The sequence below is a fragment of the Pristiophorus japonicus genome, chromosome 5 (assembly GCF_044704955.1).
Source record: "Pristiophorus japonicus isolate sPriJap1 chromosome 5, sPriJap1.hap1, whole genome shotgun sequence".
In the NCBI taxonomy this organism is placed as follows: Eukaryota; Metazoa; Chordata; class Chondrichthyes; family Pristiophoridae; genus Pristiophorus; species Pristiophorus japonicus.
In genome coordinates, this window is record NC_091981.1 from 285,806,772 (window position 1) to 285,828,184 (window position 21,413).

The following is a 21,413-nucleotide window of genomic DNA, read 5'->3' on the forward strand; positions in this document are numbered from 1 at the left end:
TGGAGCGGTGGAGGTGAATAACATAGATGAATTGAAGGATAAGCGAGATAAGTACATGAGGGAGAAAGGAATAAAAGTTTATGTTGATTGGGTGAGATGAATTAGACTGGGAGGAGGCTAGTGTGGAGTATAAACACCAGTATGGACCAGTTGGGTCAATTGGCCTGTTTCTGAGCTGTACATTCTACGTAATTCCACTTCGTGAGTGAGCAGTCCCTCTCGTCATCAATCAGGTGGGATGGCTGGACATCTATTTTTGTAAAAAAAAAACACCACTGTATTGTTTTCTTGTATTGGTTGTTCTGAATTAATCTTTGTGAGTGTAATTGTTTAGCATGGATGTTTCCTCTTGGCTTATTAAATGAATTATGTGGGTGTCACTGTCTATGTGATACTCATATGATTGCAATGATGACTCAGTTATCGGCATGTCTCAGGTGTCTACAGTGTGTACTATCTACAGGATGCACTGCAGCAACTCACCAAGGCTCCACCCAGAGGGACAAGGGCAGCAGGCACATGGAAACATCACCACCAAGTTTATCAGATCAGCCATGATCTTATTGAATGGCAGAGCAGGCTCGAGGGGCCAGGTGGCCTACTCCTGCTCCTATTTCTTATGTTCTTACGTTCAAAGTCGCCCACCAGCCCCACTTGGAAATATAATTGCCGTTCCTTCATTGTGGCTGGGTCAAAATCCTGGAACTCCCTCACTAACTGCATCTGTCTGTTTAATTCCCTGCTTTGTGTCTTTCCCTGTACAGTGTCAGCTGTGACTCAGTGGGTAGCACTCTCACCTCTGAATCAGAAGGTTGTGGGATCAAATCCCACTCCAGTGACCTAAATATGAAAAAAATCTGGGAGGACACTTCAGTGCAGTACTGAGGGAGGTGCTGTCTTTCAGATAAGACGTTAAACTGATGCCCCGTCTGCTCTCTCAAGTCGATGTAAAGGATCCCATGGCACTATTTTGAAGAAGAGCAGGGGAGCTATCCCTGATGTCCTGCTCAATATTTATCCCTCAATCAACATAACAAAAAACAGATTATCTGGTCATTATCACGTTGCTGTTTGTGGGAGCTTGCCGTGTGCAAATTGACTGCTGCATTTCCCACTTTACGACAGCGACTACACTCCAAAAGTACTTCATTGGCTGTAAAGTACTTTATTGGGTGCAAAGTGCTTTGAGATGTCCAGTGGTTTTGAAAGGCGCTATATAAATGCAAGTCTTTCTTTCTTTTTTTCTATATTCTTTGGAACATAGGAATCGCTCAAGATCACCTTCTACCACCCTGACACAATGATAATGGAGTGGTTGAATAATCATATCAATCAATCTCTATCAGCAAATACAGACATGGGGTGAGGAAACCACCAGACGTGGAGAGCTTTGAGCACCATAGGTCCAAAGTCACCTGTTCCTGCCATGGAATGCTGCTCTCACCACATCATGTCCCAAATTACTCATATCCTGTATCCCAAAATATGAATTTCTAAAAAAAGCCATCTAATTTGTCTGTGAATGAATTAATACTATTTGCTTCCTCACTAGCGAGTCTGTTCCATAGGTTTGCCACTCGCTCACTGAATGTTACTGATTAATTCTGAATTTACCCCATTTCTTAAATACCCTTAGCCCCCACCTCAAAGTACACGTTGTTACATCAGCACTAATGTCAACTAGCCTGAAATACGTCAAGGATCAAACCTAGTCTACATAACTCACTGAGCTAACAGGGGAGCCCTTGTGTGGGATCCCTTTATGAAATGGATATAGAGGCGCTGGGGAAGACTTACAAGGCTTGGTACCATAACTGAGAGGTTATAACTAGGCTGAACCAGGCCGGGGCTCAAATTTCTAGAAAAGCGAAGGATCAGCGGGTGACCTGATAGAGGTCTTTAAGATTATGAAAGGGTTTTATAGGGTCGACGTAGAGAAGATGTTTTTACCTCTGGGGAGAAATCCAAAAATAGGGGTTATAAAGGTAGCTATTTTCCCTGTCTTTTTATTTGGCCCTGCGCTGCCCCTTTAAGGGACTGCGCGGACTATTCACTCACCATGCATGCGTGGTTTTTACATTGAAATACTGGCAAGCGGGCGGCACAGGTTTCCTGGCAACAGGGTATATTGTCAGATCGTCACTAATAAGTCCAATAAGGAAATCAGGAGAAACTTCTTTACCCAGAGAATGGTGAGATTGTGGAACTCGCTACCACAGGGAGTGGTTGAGGCGAATAACAGAGATGCATTTAAGGGGAAGTTAAGTAAACACATGAAGAAGAAAGGAATAGAAGGATATGCTGATCGGGCGAGATGAAGAGGGGTGGGAGGAGGCTGCTGTGATGCATAAACACCAGCACGGACCAGCTGGGACGAATGGCCTGTTTCTGTGCTGTAAATACTTTTTATTTCCACTTCGAGACTGAGCAGTCCCCCAGTCATCAATCAGGTGGGATGGTTGTACATCGTTTTTGTAAAAAAAAACCCGCTAGTGTATTGTTTTCTTGTATTGGTTGTTCTGAATTAATCTTTGTGAGTGTAATTGTCAGCATGGATGTTTCCTCTTGGTTTATTAAATGAATTATGTGGGTGTCATTATCTGTGTGATACTCATATGATCGCAATGATGACTCAGTTATAGAATGTGTCTACTTCATACTCTGCAGTCGGTTCAGTGTGTGCTGACTGGGAGAATAAACACTCGCATTTTTTCATCTTTTAAAAAAAATTACAACTCTTAAGTATCTTGAGATGTTTCTTCTATGTTAACGGCACAATAAATATAAGATCGTCACTAATAAATCCAATGAGGAATTCAGGAGAAACTTCTACACCCAGAGAGTGGTGAGAATGTGGAGCTCGCTACAACAGAGTGGTTGAGGTGAGTAGTATGGAGGCATTGACGGGGAAATTATTAACATGAGGGAGAAAGGAAAAAAAAATGTCAATTATAGAGCACCTTTCACAACTACCGGACATCTCAAAGCACTTTACAGCCAATGAAGTACTTTTGGAGTGTAGTCACTGTTGTAATATAGGAAACGCGGCAGCCAATTTGCGCACAGCAAACTCCCACAAAGAGCAACGTGATAATGACCAGTTAATCTGTTTTTTTTGTTATATTGATTGAGGGATAAATATTGGCCAGGAGACCAGGGATAACGCCCCTTCTTTGACATAGTGCCATGGGATCTTTTACGTCCACCTGAGAGAGCAGATGGTTTAACGCCTCGGTTTAACATCTCATCTGAAAGATGCACCTCCGACAGTGCAGCACTCCCTCAGCACTGCACTGGAGTGTCAGCCTAGATTTTATGGTCTACAGGGCTGTTGTGATACTCGCCCTCCTGTATGGCTCAGAGACATGGACCATATACAATAGACACCTCAAATCGCTGGAGAAATACCACCAATGATGTCTCCACAAGATCCTGCAAATCCCCTGGGAGGACAGACGCACCAACATCAGTGTTCTCGATCAGGCCAACAACCCCAGCATCGAAGCACTGACCATACTCGACCAGCTTCATTGGGTGGGCCACGTGTCGGGCATGCCCGACACAAGACTCCCAAAGCAAACCAAGGAAATAAAGGAGAGTATCAAATTAAAAACCAATGCGTATAAGGTGGCCAAGGTTAGTGGGAAACTAGAAGATTGGGAAAATTTTAAACGACAGCAAAGAATGACTAAGAAAGCAATAAAGAAAGGAAAGATAGATTACGAAAGTAAACTTGCGCAAAACATAAAAACAGATAGTAAAAGCTTTTACCGATATGTAAAATGGAAAAGAGTGACTAAAGTAAATGTTGGTCACTTAGAAGATGAGAAGGGGGATTTAATAATGGGAAATGTGGAAATGGCTGAGACCTTAAACAATTATTTTGCTTCGGTCTTCACAGTGGAAGTCACAAAAACAATGCCAAAAACTGCTGGTCACGGGAAGGTGGGAAGGGAGGACCTTGAGACAATCACTATCACTAGGGGGGTAGTGCTGGACAGGCTAATGGGACTCAAGGTAGACAAGTCCCCTGGTCCTGATGAAATGCATCCTAGGGTATTAAAAGAGATGACGGAAGTTATAGCAAATGCATTCGTTATAATCTACCACAATTCTCTGGACTCTGGGGAGGTACCAGCGGATTGGAAAGCAGCTAATGTAACGCCTCTGTTTAAAAAAGGGGGCAGACAAAAGGCAGGTAACTATAGGCCGGTTAGTTTAACATCTGTAGTGGGGAAAATGCTTGAAGCTATCATTAAGGAAGAAATAGCGGGACATCTAGATAGGAATAGTGCAATCAAGCAGACGCAACATGGATTCATGAAGGGGAAATCATGTTTAACTAATTTACTGGAATTCTTTGAGGATATAACGAGCATGGTGGATAGAGGTGTACCGATGGATGTGGTGTATTTAGATTTCCAAAAGGCATTCGATAAAGTGCCACACAAAAGGTTACTGCAGAAGATAAAGGTACGCAGAGTCAGAAGAAATGTATAAGCATGGATAGGGAATTGGCTAGCTAACAGAAAGCAGAGAGTCGGGATAAATGGGTCCTTTTCGGGTTGGAAATCGGTGGTTAGTGGCGTGCCACAGGGATCGGTGCTAGAACCACAACTGTTTACAATATACATAGAGGAGGAGGGGACAGAGTGTAGTGTAACAAAATTTGCAGATGACACAAAGATTAGTGGGAAAGCGGGTTGTGTAAAGGACACAGAGAGGCTGCAAAGAGATTTAGATAGGTTAAGCGAATGGGCTAAGGTTTGGCAGATGGAATACAATGTCGGAAAATGTGAGGTCATTCACCTTGGGAAAAAAAACAGTAAAAGGAAATATTATTTGAATGGGGAGAAATTACAACATGCTGCGGTGCAGAGGGACCTGGGGGTCCTTGTGCATGAATCCCAAAAAGTTAGTTTGCAGGTGCAACAGGTAATCAGGAAGGTGAATGGAATGTTGGCCTTCATTGCGAGAGGGATGGAATACAAAAGCAGGGAGGTCCTGCTGCAACTGTACAGGGTATTGGTGAGGCCGCACCTGGAGTACTGCATGCAGTTTTGGTCACCTTTCTTAAGGAAGGATATACTGGCTTTGGTGGGGGTATGGAGACGATTCACTAGATTGATTCCGGAGATGAGGGGGTTATCTTATGATGATAGACTGAGTAGACTGGGTCTTTACTCGTCGGAGTTCAGAAGGATGAGGGGTGATCTTATAGAAACATTTAAAATAATGAAAGGGATAGACAAGATAGGGGCAGAGAGGTTGTTTCCACTGGTCGGGGAGACTAGAACTAGGGGGCACAGCCTCAAAATACGGAGGAGCCAATTTAAAACCGAGTTGAGAAGGAACTTCTTCTCCCAGAGGGTTGTGAATCTGTGGAATTCTCTGCCCAAGGAAGCAGTTGAGGCTAGCTCATTGAATGTATTCAAATCATAGATAGATAGATTTTTAACCAATAAGGTAATTAAGGGTTACGGGGAGCAGGCGGGTAAGTGGAGTTGAGTCCACGGCCAGATCAGCCATGATCTTGTTGAATGGCGGAGCAGGCTCAAGGGGTTAGATGGCCTACTCCTGTTCCTAATTCTTATATTCTTATGTACTCAGAACTCCTGCACGGCAAGTGAGCCCCAGCTGGGCAGAGGAAACTTTTCAAGGACACCCTCAAAGCCTCGTTGATAAAGTGCAACAGTCCCACCGACACCTGGGAATCCCTGGCCAAAGACCGCCCTAAGTTGAGGAAGTGCATCCGGGAGGGCGCTGAACACCTCGAGTCTCGTCGCCGAGAGCATGCAGAAAGCAAGCGCAGGCAGCAGAAGGAGTGTGCGGCAAACCAGACCCCCCACCCACCCTTTCCTTCAACCACTGTCTGTCCCACCTGTGACAGAGACTGTAATTCCCGTCTTGGACTGTTCAGTCACCTGAGAACACACTTTTAGAGTGGAAGCAAGTCTTCCTCGACTTCGAGGGACTGCCTATGATGATGATGGAGTGTCAACCTAGATTTTATGTGCTGGAGTGGGACTTGAATCCACAACCTTCTGACTCAGAAGCGAATGTGCCAGTATCTACAGGAGTCCTTGAGGGTGTGTCAATATCTACCTGTGTTCCCTGGGAGTGCATCAGTGTTTTCAGGGCCCCTCGGGGCAATGTTTATACTTGACAGGATCCCGAGAAGCAATGTTAATATTTACACAGAAACATTTAAAATTCACAGACCTAGTGTGATGGGAGGACAGTAAAACAGAGCAAGTATTGTCACGGTGTGCATGGGCGATACAACATCAACAGGATAGGCGGAGCAGGGAGACAGATGCCACTAAATCTCTGTGGCCCGCTCACTCCTTATTTGGTTACTTGTTAGCCTTATAATTCTTAATAACTTTCGAATACAGCTGGGATCTGAGGGCTAGGTGAGTGGGCAAATGCATGGCAGATGCAGTATAATGTAGATAAATGTGAGGTTATCCACTTTGGTGGCAAAAACAGGAAGGCAGAATATTATCTGGTGACAGATTAGGAAAAGGGGAGGTGCACTGAGACCTGATGTCATGGTACATCAGTCATTGAAAGTTGGCATGCAGGTAGAGCAGGCGGTGAAAAAGGAAAATGGTATGTTGGCCTTCATTGCAAGAGGATTTGAGTATAGGAGCAGGGAGGTCTTACTGCAGTTGTACAGGGCCTTGGTGAGGCCTCACCTGGAATATTGTGTACAGTAATGGTCTACTATCTTTCTCAAAAAGCGGTCTCTCTGTGCTTTCAGGGCTAACACGATGAGTAAACTATAGCAAAGAGATAAGAACATAAGAAATAGGAGCAGGAGTTAGGCCATTTGGCATCTCGAGCCTGCTCCGCCATTCAATAAGATTGTTGCGTATGCAATAACTCAATAGGCTTAGTACCGTGACCTCAATCAGGTGCAACTTGACTCTACTTTATTAGCTCTCAAAGTGAGGATTAAACATGCAGGCTTTCTTTATATACAGGGGTTGCACGTGTGTGTCTGTGGCCCAATGACCTCCGACTGTCGCTCCCCCGGTGGCAGGTAAACCCAGGCATACATACATTACAAAGATCATGGCTGATCTGATCATACAGTCAGCTCCACTTCCCTGCCCACTCCCCATAACCCTTTATTCCCTTATCGCTCAAAAATCTGTCTATCTCCGCCTTAAATATATTCAATGACCCAGCCTCCACAGCTCTCTGGGGCAGAGAATTCCATAGATTTACAACCCTCTGAGAGAAGAAATTCTACCTCAACGCAGTTTTAAATAGGCGGCCCCTTATTCTGAGACGATGTCCCCTAGTTTTAGTTTCCCCTATGAGTGGCAATCTCCTCTCTGCATCCACCTTGTCGAGCCCCCTCATATCTTTCTGTTTCGATCAGATCATCTCTCATTCTTCTGAACCCCAATGAATAGAGGCTTAACCTGCTCATCTCAGGAATAAACCTGCTGAACCTTCCCTGAACGGGAGGTATTATCGCGATGCTCTGGCACAAAGGCTTCTGATACTGATTCTACCAGTACTGACCTGGTGGAAGAAGGTACTGTTCTCAATGAAGAGTACAATTTGAACATATTAATCAACAACAACAATTTGCATTGATATAGCGCCTTTAATGTAGTAAAATGCCCCAACTTCACAGGAGCATTATCAAAACAGCCACACATGGAGATACTCGGACAGCTGTCCAAACGTTGGTCAAAGAGGTAGGTTTTAACGAGTGTGTTCGAGGAGGAGAAAGAGGTAGAGAGGCGGAGAGGTTTAGGGAAAGAATTCCAGAGCTTACGGTCCCAGGCAGCTGAAGGCACGGCCGCCAATAGTTGAGCGATGAGAATCGGGGATGCTCAAAAGGTCAGAATTGGAGGAGTGCGGAGATCTCGGTGGAGGGTTGCGAGGCTGAAGGAGATTACAGAGACAGGGAGGGGTCGAGGCCACGGAGGGATTTGGAAACAAGGCTGAGAATCTAAAAATCGAGGCGTTGCCGGACTGGGAATCAATGTAGGTCAGCGAGCACAGGGGTGATGGGTGAGCGGGACTTGGTGCGAGTTAGACTGCTAACAGCAGAGTTTTAGATGGGTTTACAGAGAGTGGAAGGAGGGCGATTGCTTTACCACTGTCAAAGTGCGAGCCTGTGCAGTAAAAACAGATCGCAAGGTCTGCTTGATGGCAAAGTGGACTGATGCAGGAAACAATAGAGTGAAAATAAAACACAGGTTTCCCTGGCTCAGCAGTCTGCCTGAGTTGATGACACAGAATAATGGTAATCGTGTCAGAAAAAGATTTTCACAGAGCTCTGGTTACAGGGATATAACACAGAACAGACCCTCGAGTAGGAACTGCTGGGCCTGATAAGAGTTTAAGTTTGAAGCCTCGTGATAAACAAACTGTCAAGGAGAAGGTAGCAAGATGCCCAAACATGGGATAAGCAAAGCAATGATCTCATAGGACTGGGAGGGGTCTGGCGTAGGTACCCATTGCCCTGTAATTGGACAATTGAACGGATAAAATTGATTAAACAAATGATTGACGTCAGGTATCCATCAGCCTGCGATATATGTGCGTACTGGGTCCATGTGGCAGAGCTGGTCTCCAGTCGTCCTGGTTAACCCTTGACACTGGACCAAGACCTAGCTCCGTCAAGCCTGTGTGGTGGCTGGTGTGCAACGGTCACCCCACATTAAAAAAATCTACGCACGGGCATCTTCCAACCCCTTCAACTGGAGTTCAGGGCTGGAACATCGGGTCCTTCATTGAAACATCTGTGAACTCGTGTGGAAGCAAGTCATCCTCGTTCGAGGGACCGCCTGTGATGAATATAAGGTACATAAATGGGCAGTCGAAAGGGAAATACAGGCAGACTGGGGAAAGGCCTCAGAGGTGGATCCATGCAGGCTCCAGGTTAATTCCTCAGCCAGCTCGAGAGAGAGAGAGAGAGAGAGAGAGAGAGAGAGAGAGGACCAAAGAGGAAGAGATGGTTACAGCAGGCTGCAGAGATCAGACCGTTCTGCCTCATCAGCCATCCATCCGATCCGGGATCGGTAAACCCATTCTCACCTGTTACGGGTCGGATGTCGACTATATCTAACCTGATTACGTGTTGCATTTGATTGCATCTGAACCGTCGCTCCTCAATAAAACCGTCCATGGCTCCTCGACCCCTTTTGGGTAATCTGTGACCTGTGACCTGTGACCAAATCTTACATGAAGCATTGCACTAAAACTCTGCACCTGGCTAAGCTGTGCGGAACACCGTCTGTTCACCACGGGCCAGCCCACACTGCGATATGTGCGCGCACGGGATCCGTGCATCGGAGCTGGTCTCCAGTCGTCTTGGTCACCGGTCCGAATAGCTCCGTGTGTGGCTCGCTGTCAAATGTTGGTTTTGATAACGCTCCTGTGAAGTTGGGGCATTGTGCTACACTAAAGGCGCTATATAAATGCAAGTTGTTGTTGTCGATAACATGTTCAAACTGCGCTCTTCATTCGGAACAGTACCTTCTTCCACCAGGTCAAAGGCACACAGTATTTTGCTTAATTTAAATGGAGTAAGAATAGCCAACAACAGCAGATATCGGTGGGATTTGAACGTCAAACACTGCTTGGCCCATTCATTTAATGCAATTTCAACCAAGCGGGTGAAAATATAATTACAACTGAGGGTATCGGGCCGGAGTCAAAATTGTACTGACATCATCAATCCCAGTCGATAGGTGGGTCTGTCCCAGCCAACTGGTTTCAAACATTGGGGTGTGTTGGTGTTGGTCATATGCTCGGTAGAACCACAGTGATACCTTCAAGCTTCCCAGCAATCGGCCACTTTCACTCCCATCCCCGGTCATGTCAACTGCCAGCTCTCCCCGCCAGCGTCTGCGTTCCACCTCACTCCGCTCTTTCCCCTCCTTAGGGTGAATCTTAGCGCTGGGACATGCTCAGCGCAGCCGATAGCCAACTCGCGAGTAGTTGCACGATGTGTAGGGAGTGTGCAGGAGAGGCGTGAGTTCGGGGCCCAGGAGAGGCGAGGGCCCAGGGGCAGCAGAGGCTAGCCCACACTGCGATACGTGTGCACACTAGGTCCGTGCAGCGGAGCTGGTCTCCAGTCGTCTTGGTTAACCCTTGCCACTGGACCAAGACCCGGCTCTGTCAAGCCCGTGTGATAAAAATCCACACACAGGCATCTTCCACCCTTCAGGATGTAGTTCAGGACCTGGAATATGAACTCCTTCATTGAAACACCTGTGAACTCATCCCTTTTTGGTGTGGAAGCAAGTCATCCTTGTTTCGAGGGACCGCCTAACAGAGAATTCAGGAGAAACTTGTGTAAAGGATGTGCAGGTATATAGCGCCTTTCACGACCACCGGACATCTCAAAGCGCTTTACAGCCAATGAAGTACTTTTGGAGTGTCGTCAGTGTTGTAATGTGAGAAATGCACACAGCAAAATCCCACAAATAGCAATGTGATAATGACCAGATAATCTGTTTTATTCTTATGTTGATTGAGGGATAAATATTGGCCAGGACACAGGGGATAACTCCCTTGATCTTCTTCGAAATAGTGCCGTGTGATCTTCTACATCCACGCCGAGAGAGCAGACGGGGCCTCGGTTTAACGTCTCATCTGAAAGACGTCACCTCTGACAGTGCAGTGCTCCCTCAGCACTGCACTGGAGTGTCAGCCTCGATTTTACGTGCCCAAGTCTCTGGAGTGGGACTTGAACCCACAACCTTCTGATTCAGAGACAAGTGTGCTGCCCACTGAGACATAGCCGACACTGTGTCCCCAGAGAGTGGTGAGAAGGTAGCGCTCCCTACCACAGGGAGTGGTTGAGGCAACTAGCATAGATGCACTCAAGGGGAAGCTGGATAAACACGAGGGAAAAAGGAATAGAAGGATATGTTGATGAGGTTAGATGAAGATGGGTGGGGGGAGGCTTGAGTGGAGCATAAGCACCGGCATGGACCTGTTGGGCAGAACTCGTCCATGGCAAACGAGCCAAAGGTGGGCAGAGGAAATGCTACAGGGACACCCTCAAAGCCTCCCTGATAAAGTGCGACATCCCCACCGACACCTGGGAGTCCCTGGCCAAAGACCGCCCTAAATGGAGGAAGTGCATCCGGGAAGGTGCTGAGCTCCTCGAGTATCGTCGCCGAGAGCATGCAGAAAACAAGTGCAGGCAGCGGAAGGAGCGTGCGGTAAACCAGGCTCCCTGCCCACCCTTCCCCTCAACCACTATCTGTCCCACCTGTGTCAGAGACTGTGTTTCTCGTATTGGACTGTACAGCCACCTAAGAACTCATGCTAAGAGTGGAAGCAAGTCTTCCTCGATTCCGAGGGACTGCCTATGATGATGATGACATTCTATGTTACGATATAATGGAAGCCGGCCTGCACGACCATCAGCAGGCCGGGGCCATCGGAGGGAGCAGCCTGCGGCGACATGCTAGTTCAGGGAGCAGCGCGTGCTGCTGCAGGAGGGCGACGGCTGAGAAGCCAGGTCGCTGATCGCACTGCTGGCAGTTTCAGCAGGAGGGGCGAAGGAGCGGCAAGAATCCGAAGAAGGAAGTCACTGGGGCCCAGGAGAGGCGTGAATCTGGGGCCCAGAAGAGGCGAGGGCCCAGGGGCAGCACGGGCCAGCCCACACTGAGATATGTGTGCGCGCTCGGTCTGTGCAGCAGAGCTGGTCTCCAGTTAGTCTTAGGTAATCCTTGCCACTGGACCAAGACCTAGCTCTGTCAAGCTCGTGTGGTGGCTGGTGTGCAACGGTCACCACACGTTAAAAAAATTCCACGCACAGGCATCCTCCACCCTTCACGCTGTAGTTCGGGATCTGGAATCTTAGGTCCTTCATTGAAACACCTGTGAACTCATCCCTTTTTGGCGTGGAAGCAAGTCATCCTCGCTTCGAGGGACTGCCTATGATGATGATGATGATAATGGAGAGAATGCAACAAGAATTTCCGGTTTAATACAGCTTCCGGTGAATCACAAGGTTGCCTGGTGAGTGAGCTACACAAAGCCAACCAGAGACAGCACCAACTCACCAGCCATTTTCATGAGGTCACACGGTGAAACTGGTTTACGCTGTGTGTCGACTAACTTTTTGTTTTAATTTCTTTGATCGACTGGTAGGCAATTAAAAAGGCAGACAATGAATGTATTACTAACACCTTGTGCGGTGCAGCATCAGCGGAAATAACATTTTTATTGTCCTGGCATGCAATCCCAGGTGACAAAGTGATGCATCACAAAGTAATTTCGGTGATTTTCCTGCACTGCGACACATATTAAATGATTTAATAGTCAGCCCATGTGACTGGTCTGTACAAATTGGTGACATCACCAAGGCCATCAGGGTAGTTCATAGAATCATAGGAGGCCATTTGGCCCATCGAGCCAATGCTGGCTCTTTGAAAGAGAAGTTGTGTTCAGTCCCACATTCCCGCTTGCTGTCCGTAACCCTGTAAGCTCCTCATGCTCAAGGACCTGTCCAACTCCCTTTTAATATTATTTATGAAATCATTTAGGACTGAGATGAGAAGAAACTTCTTCATTCAAGAGGGTGGTGAATCTTTGGAATTCTCTACCCCAGAGGGCTGTGCACACTCAGTCTTTGCATAAGAACATAAGAAATAGGAGCAGGAGTAGGCCATTTGGCCCCTCGGGCCTGCTCCGCCATTTAATAAGATCGTGGCTGATCTGATCATGGGCTCAGCTCCACTACCCTGCCCGCTCCCCATAACTCTTTATTCCCTTATTGCTCAAAAATCTGTCTGTCTCCACCTTAAATATATTCAATGACCCAGCCTCCACAGCTCTCTGGTGCGGAGAATTCCATGGATTTGCAATCCTCTGAGAGAAGAAATTCCTCCTCATCTCAGTTTTAAATGGGCGGCCCCTTATTCTGAGACTATGTCCCCTAGTTTTAGTTTCCCCGATGGAGTGGAATTATTCTCTCTGCATCCACCTTGTCGAGCTCCCTCATTATTTGATATGTTTCGATAAGATCACCTCTCATTCCTCTGAACTCCAATGTGTATAGGCCCAACCTACTCAACCTATCTTCATAAGTCAACCGCCTCATCTCTGGATCTCAACCTGGTGAACCTTCTCTGAACAGCCTCCAATGCAAGTATATCCCTCCTTAAATACGGAGACCAAAACTGTACACAGTACTCCAGGTGTGGCCTCACCAATACCCTGTACAGTTGTAGCAGGACTTCTCTGCTTTTATACTCTATCCACCTTGCAATAAAGGCCAACATTCCATTTGCCTTCCTGATCACTTGCTGTACCTGCATACTAACTTTTTGTGTTTCATGCACAAGGACCCCAGGTCCCTCTGTATTGCATCACCTTGCAATTATTCTCCATTTAAATTATAATTTACTCTTTGATTTTTTTTCTGCCAAAGTGGATAACCTCACATTTTCCCACATTATACTTCATCTACCAAATGTTTGCCCACTCACTTAGCCTGTCTATATCCCTTTGCAGATTTTTTGTATCCTCCTCACAATTTGCTTTCCCCCATCTTTGTATCATCAGCAAACTTGGCTACATTACACTCAGTCCCTTCATCCAAGTCATTAATATAAATTGTAAATAGTTGAGGCCCCAGCACCGATCCCTGGGCACCCCACTAGTCACTGTTTGCCAACCGGATAATGAGCCATTTATCCCAATTCTCTGTCTTCTGTTAGTTAGCTAATCCTCTATCCATGCTAATATATCAACCCCAACCCCGTGAGCTTTTATCTTGTGCAATAACCTTTTATGTGGCACCTTATCGACTGCCTTCTGAAAATCCAAATACACCACATCCACTGGTTCCCCCTTCTCCACCCTGCTCATTACATTCTCAAAGAACTCCAACAAATTTGTTAAACATGATTTCCCTTTCATAAAACCATGCTGACTCTGTTTGATTGAATTATGCTTTTCCAAATGTCCCGCTACTGCTTCCTTAATAATGGACTCCAGCATTTTCCCAACGACAGATGTTAGGCTAACTGGTCTATAGTTTCCTGCTTTTTGTCTGCCTCCTTTTTTAAATAGGGGTGTTACATTTGCAGTTTCCAATCCTCTGGGACCTCTCCAGAATCCAGGAAATTTTGGTAGATTACAACCAATGCATCCACTATCTCTGCAGCCACTTCTTTTAAGACCCGAGGATGCAGGCCATCAGGTCCCGGGGACTTGTCCGCCTTTAGTCCCATTATTTTACTGAGTACTACTTCATTGGTGATAATGATTGTATTAAGTTCCTTCCTACCTATAGCCCCTTGATTATCCCCTATTGGGATATTTTTAGTGGCTTCTACCATGAAGACTGATACAAAATATTTGTTCAACGTCTCTGCCATTTCCCTGTTCTCCATTATTAATTCCCCAGTCTCATCATCAAGACAGAGGTCGATAGATTTTTGGATATTAAGGGATATGGGGACAGTGCAGGAAAGTGGAGTTGAGGTAGAAGATCAGCCATGATCTTATTGAATGGCAGAGCAGGCTCGAGGGGCCGAATGGCCTACTCCTGCTCCTAATTCTTATGTTCTTAGCCGACCACCTTTTCAGGTAATTCCAGATTCGAAAAACTCTCGAGTACAAAAAAAATTCACCTCAGCTCTCCTCCAGATCTTTTTCCAATGATTTTGCATCTACGACCTCTGGTGATTGACCCACTCGGCAGAGGGAATATGTGGCACAGTCTGATGCAATAGAAAGCTTTCCCCATGCCTATCCCACCCACGTGCTTCAGCCCCACCTCAACAAGAAGAGCCACGACTGTGTGACAATCTTCCAATTGTGTCAGCCGTGGTTCAATGGGCAGCTCACTCGCCTCATTGTCAGAAAGTTCTGGCTTCAAGTCCCACTTCCAGAGACCTGAGCACAAAAATCTAGGCTGGCACTCCAGTGCAGTGCCAAGGGAGTGCTGCACTGCCAGAGGGATGCCGTTTTTCGGCATAGGCTGATTGGCTGGCGATCAACAGCCACCATATGCTGATTGGCTCGTGACCAACCCCAGCCCGGCATGAGGTAGAAAAGGCCATTCATCAGCTGAAAAGTAACAAGGCAACAGGAGCAGGTGGCATTTCCGCCGAGGCACTAAAGTATGGCTAAGAAGCACTATTGGCACATATGCATGACCTCATTTACCTTATCTGGAAGGAGGAGAACAAGCAAGGAGATCTCAGGGACGCTGTAATCATGACCATCTTCAAAAAAGGGGACAAGTCCGACTGCAGTAACGACAGAGGAATCTCCCTGTTATCAGCCACTGGGAAAATCATTGCAAGAATCCTCCTCAATCGCCTTCTCCCTGTGGCTGAATAGCTCCTCCCAGAGTCACAATATGGATTCCGTCCAGTGAGGGGGACAACGGGCAAATCTTCATCGCGTGACAACTACAAGAGAAATGCAGGGAACAGCACCAACCCTTGTACATGGCCGCCTTTGACCCCACAAAGGCCTTTGACGCGGTCAACCGTGAGGGATTATGAAGCGTCCTCCTCCATTTCGGCTGCCCTCAAAAGTTTGGCGCCATCTTTCAACTGCTCCACGATGACATGCAAACCATGATCCTGACCAATGGATCCACCACAGACCCAATTCACGTTCGGACTGGAGCCAAGTAGGGCTGCGTCAACGCACCAGCGCTCTTCTCAACCTTCTTCGCTGCAATGCTTCATCCCACTCTCAACAAGCTCCCCGCTGGAGTGGAACTAAACCACAGAACCAATGGGAACCTGTTCAACCTTCGTCACCTCCAGGCATGATCCATCCTCTGTCATCGAACTACAGTAAGCGGACGATGCTTGTGTCTGCGTACACTCAGTTGCCGAACTCCAAGCCATCGTCAACATCTTCACCGAGGCGTACGAAAGCATGGGTCTTATGCTAAACATCCAGAAGACAAAGGTCCTCCACCAACCTGCCCCCGTCACACAGCACTGCTCCGGGATTATCAAAATACATGGCACGGCCTTGGACAACATGGACCATTTTCCATATCTTGGGAGCCTACTGTCAGCAAGAGCAGACATTGATAACAAGGTCCAACACCGCCTTCAGGGCACCAGCACAGCCTTCGGTCGCCTGAAGGGGAAAATACTTGAAGCTATCATTAAGGAAGAAATAGCGGGACATCTAGATAGGAATAGTGCAATCAAGCAGGTGCAACATGGATTCATGAAGGGGAAATCGTTTTAACTAATTTACTGGAATTCTTTGAGGATATAACGAGCATGGTGGATAGAGGTGTACCGATGGATGTGGTGTATTTAGATTTCCAAAAGGCATTCGATAAAGTGCCACACAAAAGGTTACTGCAGAAGATAAAGGTACGTGAAGTCGGAGGAAATGTATTAGCATGGATCGAGAATTGGCCGACTAACAGAAAGCAGAGAGTCGGGATAAATGGGTCCTTTTCGGGTTGGAAATCGGTGGTTAGTGGTGTGCCACAGGGATCGGTGCTGGGATCACAACTGTTTACAATATACATAGATGACCTGGAAGAGGGGACAGAGTGTAGTGTAACAAAATTTGCAGATGACACAAAGATTAGTGGGAAAGCGGGTTGTGTAGAGGACACAGAGAGGCTGCAAAGAGATTTAGATAGGTTAAGCGAATGGGCTAAGGTTTGGCAGATGGAATACAATGTCGGAAAATGTGAGGTCATCCACCTTAGAAAAAAAAACAGTAAAAGGGAATATTATTTGAATGGGGAGAAATTATACATGCTGCGGTGCAGAGGGACCTGGGGGTCCTTGTGCATGCATCCCAAAAAGTTAGTTTGCAGGTGCAGCAGGTAATCAGGAAGGCGAATGGAATGTTGGCCTTCATTGCGAGAGGGATGGAGTACAAAAGCAGGGAGGTCCTGCTGCAACTGTACAGGGTATTGGTGAGACCGCGCCTGGAGTACTGCATGCAGTTTTGGTCACCTTACTTAAGGAAGGATATACTAGCTTTGGAGGGGGTACAGAGACGATTCACGAGGCTGATTCCGGAGATGAGGCGGTTATCTTATGATGATAGATTGAGTAGACTGGGTCTTTACTCGTTGGAGTTCAGAAGGATGAGGGGTGATCTTATAGAAACATTTAAAATAATGAAAGGGATAGACAAGATAGAGGCAGAGAGGTTGTTTCCCCTGGTCGGGGAGACTAGAACTAGGGGGCACAACCTCAAAATACGGGGGAGCCAATTGAAAGCCGAGTTGAGAAGGAATTTCTTCTCCCAGAGGGTTGTTAATCTGTGGAATTCTCTGCCCAAGGAAGCAGTTGAGGCTAGCTCATTGAATGTATTCAAATCACAGATAGATAGATTTTTAACCAATAAGGGAATTAAGGGTTATGGGGAGCGGGCGGGTAAGTGGAGCTGAGTCCACGGCCAGATCAGCCATGATCTTGTTAAATGGTGGAGCAGGCTCGAGGGGCTAGATGGCCTACTCCTGTTCCTAATTCTTATGTTTTTATGTTCTATGGAAGAGAGTGTTTGAAGACAAGGATCTCAAATCTGGCACCAAGTTTATGGCCTACAGGGCAGTAGTGATACCCACCTTCCTGTATGGCTCAGAGACATGGGCTATATACAGCAGACACCTCTAAGCGCTGGAGAAATATCACCAACGATGTCTCCACAAGATCCTGCAAATCCATTGGCAGGACAGGCGCACCAACATCAGTGTTCTCGCTTAGGCCAACATCCCCAGCATCGAAGCACTGACTACGCTTGATCAGCTCCGTTGGGCGGGCCACATCGTTCGCATGCCCGACACAAGACTCCCAAAGCAAGTGCTCTACACACAGCTTCGACACGGCAAGCGACCCCCAGCTGGGCAGAGATAATGCTTCAAGGACACTCTCAAAGCCTCCTTGTCCAAGTGCAACATCCCCACCAACACCTGGGAATCCCTGGCTAAAGACCACCCAAAATGGAGGAAGAGCATCCGGGAGGGCGCTGAGCACCTCGACTCCCATCACCGAGAACAAGCACAAACTGCGGAAGGAGCGTGCATCAACCCAGACTCCCCACCCACCCTTTCCTTCAACCACTGTCTGCCCCACCTGTGACAGAGACTGTAATTTCTGCATACCTGAAAGCTCACTTTTGGAGTGGAAGCAAGTCTTCTTCGACTCCGAGGGCGTGCCTAATGATGATGATGCTGATTGGCTGGTGACCAACAGCCACCATAGGCTGATTGGCTGTAGCCACTGCATTGCCACTAAAGCTACAAAGCTGCCTGGCGATGGCCCTGGGGAACTCTCTTCACCAGCGCTGTGTGAGAGACGTGACGTCTAAAGTCACCAGCGGGTAATGTGCGGCATGGGGGCAGGTACAGCCGATCGGGGCAACCAGCGACCAAGGCCCGGAAACCAGACTCCCTGCCTTTGCAGTCCCTTTGGGGATGGTTCCATGGGGGGGGGGGGGGCGCAGAGAGAAACCCTCCTCATAACCAACCTCCAACCAGGCAGAGCAATCCCGACGTTGGTAACGTAATAATAATAATTGTTATGTCTATAATGTACTTATGAATGACTCCATGAGGCAACGTGTTGTACTCAAACTGTAGTGACCTTGGTCCTTTATTCCAAACTCCAGAGTGCTGCACAAGCATGGTGGGCAGCCTTTTATACTATGCCCTGCCACCAGGGCAGGAAACCCCCGGTCTCCACCAGTTGCACCCTCTAGTGGTGCCAGCATGTATGTACACAGTGTAAACCTTATTGATAGTACATCAGGTAAGCAAGTCTTCATCTTATGCAACTATACAGTGACTACAGAGAGAGTACATTCATAGTCTGCATATACAACAATAATAATAACTTGTATTTATATAGCGCCTTTAACGGAGTAAAACGTCCCAAGGCCCTTCACAACAGTGTTGCAGACAAACAGATAAATTTGACACCGAGCCAGAGAAGAAATTAAGGCAGATAATCAAAAGCTTGTTTAAAGAGGTAGGTTTTAAGGAGCGTCTTAAAGGAGGAAAGAGAGTTAAAGAGGTGGACAGGTTTAGGGAGGGAGTTCCAGAGCTGGGGGCCCAGGCAGCTGAAGGTACGACCACCGTTGGTTGAGCAGTTACAATCAGGGATGCTCAAGAGGCCAGAATTTGAGGAGGGCAGACATCTTGTGGGATTGTGAGGCTGAAAAAGATTCCAGAGATAGGGAGGGGCAAGGCCATGGAGTAATTTGTAAACAAGGATGAGAATTTTGAAATCGAGGCGTTGCTTAACTGGGAGCAGATAATGCACTGAAAAGGGGGTTGGCTGTGGGGTGCCAGGCTGCTCCATGAGTTGCCGGCACCCGTGTTTGTACCTTGGATTTCCTTTCCCTTCATTTTAGCCTCTTACTTTTTTGTCCCCAACCAACCTTTGTGAAGGCTGTTAAGGAGTTGAGATGCCTTTTGAGCCATTAGAACCTTTTGAAAGATTTGGGGAATTTATAACACCAATTATAACACTCCCCTTCAATTTTCCCATCCCTTTAATTCCGCGTGCTCCTCTTTAATTGTCACTAGCCCTTTAAATTTCATGTATGCCCCTTTAAATGTTGCCATCCCTTTAAATTTCACTTGCACCCCTTTAACTGTCCCCACTCCTTGCAATCTCTCTCCATGGTACGAGAGTGCTCCCCGCAGCTGGAGACCATGCATAATTATGATGACCAAGGGGTGACCTTGGAAGATTGGATGCAGGAAGCACACTTCACTTTACTTCACTTCACGCCAGTGCCAAACCGGTTTCTGGCCATTCCGATATAAACCACACCCCGTGTCGTTAAATCCGGGTTCAGTGGTTCTTTCTGCTCTGCTACCTTGCCAGTTTTCCGATGCGGAACTCCTGCTTTCAGTCCGGGTCTCACTTATCGGCCCCCCCAAGTATAGCTGCTTCTGCCGCCTGATTTTGCTTTGTAAGCCTGATAACGAAATTCTTACCGAAAGCGGTTTCGTCCTCTTCGCTCAATTTGCTCAGGCACCGCTCCATTTCTCTCCTAATCATGCACTCGGGGTGGAAGCCATTGGCCTGAAAAACAAATTGAAACAAAATGTACTCGAGAAGCTTAAAACTGCCGGAACACACCGGCACATTTCGGGGACCTCCATCTTCGTCAGCTCCTGAAAATCAGTGGATAGCTGAATCCCCCAAGTACAGGACAAGGAATGAAGATAGCTACAGCACCAACAACAAAACAAAACATATACAGCACAGAAACAGGCCATTTGGTCTAACCAGTCTGTGCTGGTGTTTATGCTTCACTCGAGTCTCCTCCCTCCCATCTTTCCTCATCTAACTCTATCAGCATTACCCTCCATTCCTTTCTCCCTCATATGCCTCTGATGGGATTGGACAGGTTAGATGCAGGAAGAATGTTCCCGATGTTGGGGAAGTCCAGAACCAGGGGTCACAGTCTAAGGATAAGGGGTAAGCCATTTAGGACCGAGATGAGGAGAAACTTCTTCACTCAGAAAGTTGGGAACCTGTGAAATTCTCTACCACAGAAAGTTGTTGAGGCCAGTTCGTTATATATTCAAAAGGGAGTTAGATGTGGCCCTTATGGCTAAAGCGATCAAGGGGTATAGAGAGAAAGCAGGAATGTGGTACTGAAGTTGCATAATCAGCCATGATCATATCGAATGGTGGTGCTGGCTCAAAGGGCCGAATGGCCTGCTCCTGCACCTATTTTCTATGTTTCTATGTTTCCTCTACGTCTCCCTTTAAATGCATCAAGTGTGGGCAACCAGGGGACACAGATTCACGATAGTTGGTAAAGACACCAGAGGAGAGATGAGGAGAACGTTGTTTTGTACAGCGAGTTATGATGAACTGGAACACACTGCCTGAAAGGGCGGTGGAAGCAGATTTAATAGTAACTTTCAAAAGGGAATTGGATAATTACACGAAGGGAAAAATTTGCTGGGATATGGGGAAAGGGCAGGATTAATTGGATAGCTCTTTCAAAAGTGCCGGCACAGCAAATGGCATGTTGACCTTTATTACAATTATATAGGGCCCTGATGAGACCGTACCTGGAGTATTGTGCACAGTTTTGGTCTCCTTACCTAAGGAAGGATATAGTTGCCATTGAGGGAGTGCAAGGAAGGTTCACCAGACTGATTCCTGGGATGGGGGGATTGTCCTATGAGCAGAGATTGAGTAGACTAGGCCTATGTTCTCTAGAGTTTAGAAGAATGAGAGGTGATCTCATTGAAACATACAAAATTCTTACTAGGCTTGACCGAGTAGATGCAGGGAGGATGTTTCCTCTGGCTGGGGAGTCTAGAACCAATGGTCACAGTCGCAGAATATGGGGTTGGTCATTTAGGACTGAGATGAGGAGAAATTTCTTCACTCAGAGGGTGATGAATCTTTGGAATTCTCTACCCCAGAGGGCTGTGGAGG

The 21,413-nt window shown here is 46.9% G+C and overlaps 1 protein-coding gene across 1 annotated transcript in view; it reads right to left on the bottom strand.

Annotated features, from left to right (window-relative positions):
• LOC139264024 (pituitary adenylate cyclase-activating polypeptide type I receptor-like) overlaps positions 1–20,023 on the bottom strand; it is a 296,234-nt gene extending 276,211 nt beyond the window's left edge. Inside the window, exon 1 of the mRNA XM_070880127.1 lies at positions 19,949–20,023. Within this exon, the coding sequence (XP_070736228.1) occupies positions 19,949–20,012 (64 nt within the window). The 5' untranslated portion in view covers positions 20,013–20,023. The remainder of the gene's footprint in view (positions 1–19,948) is intronic.
• Between the last annotated feature and the right edge of the window lie 1,390 nt (positions 20,024–21,413).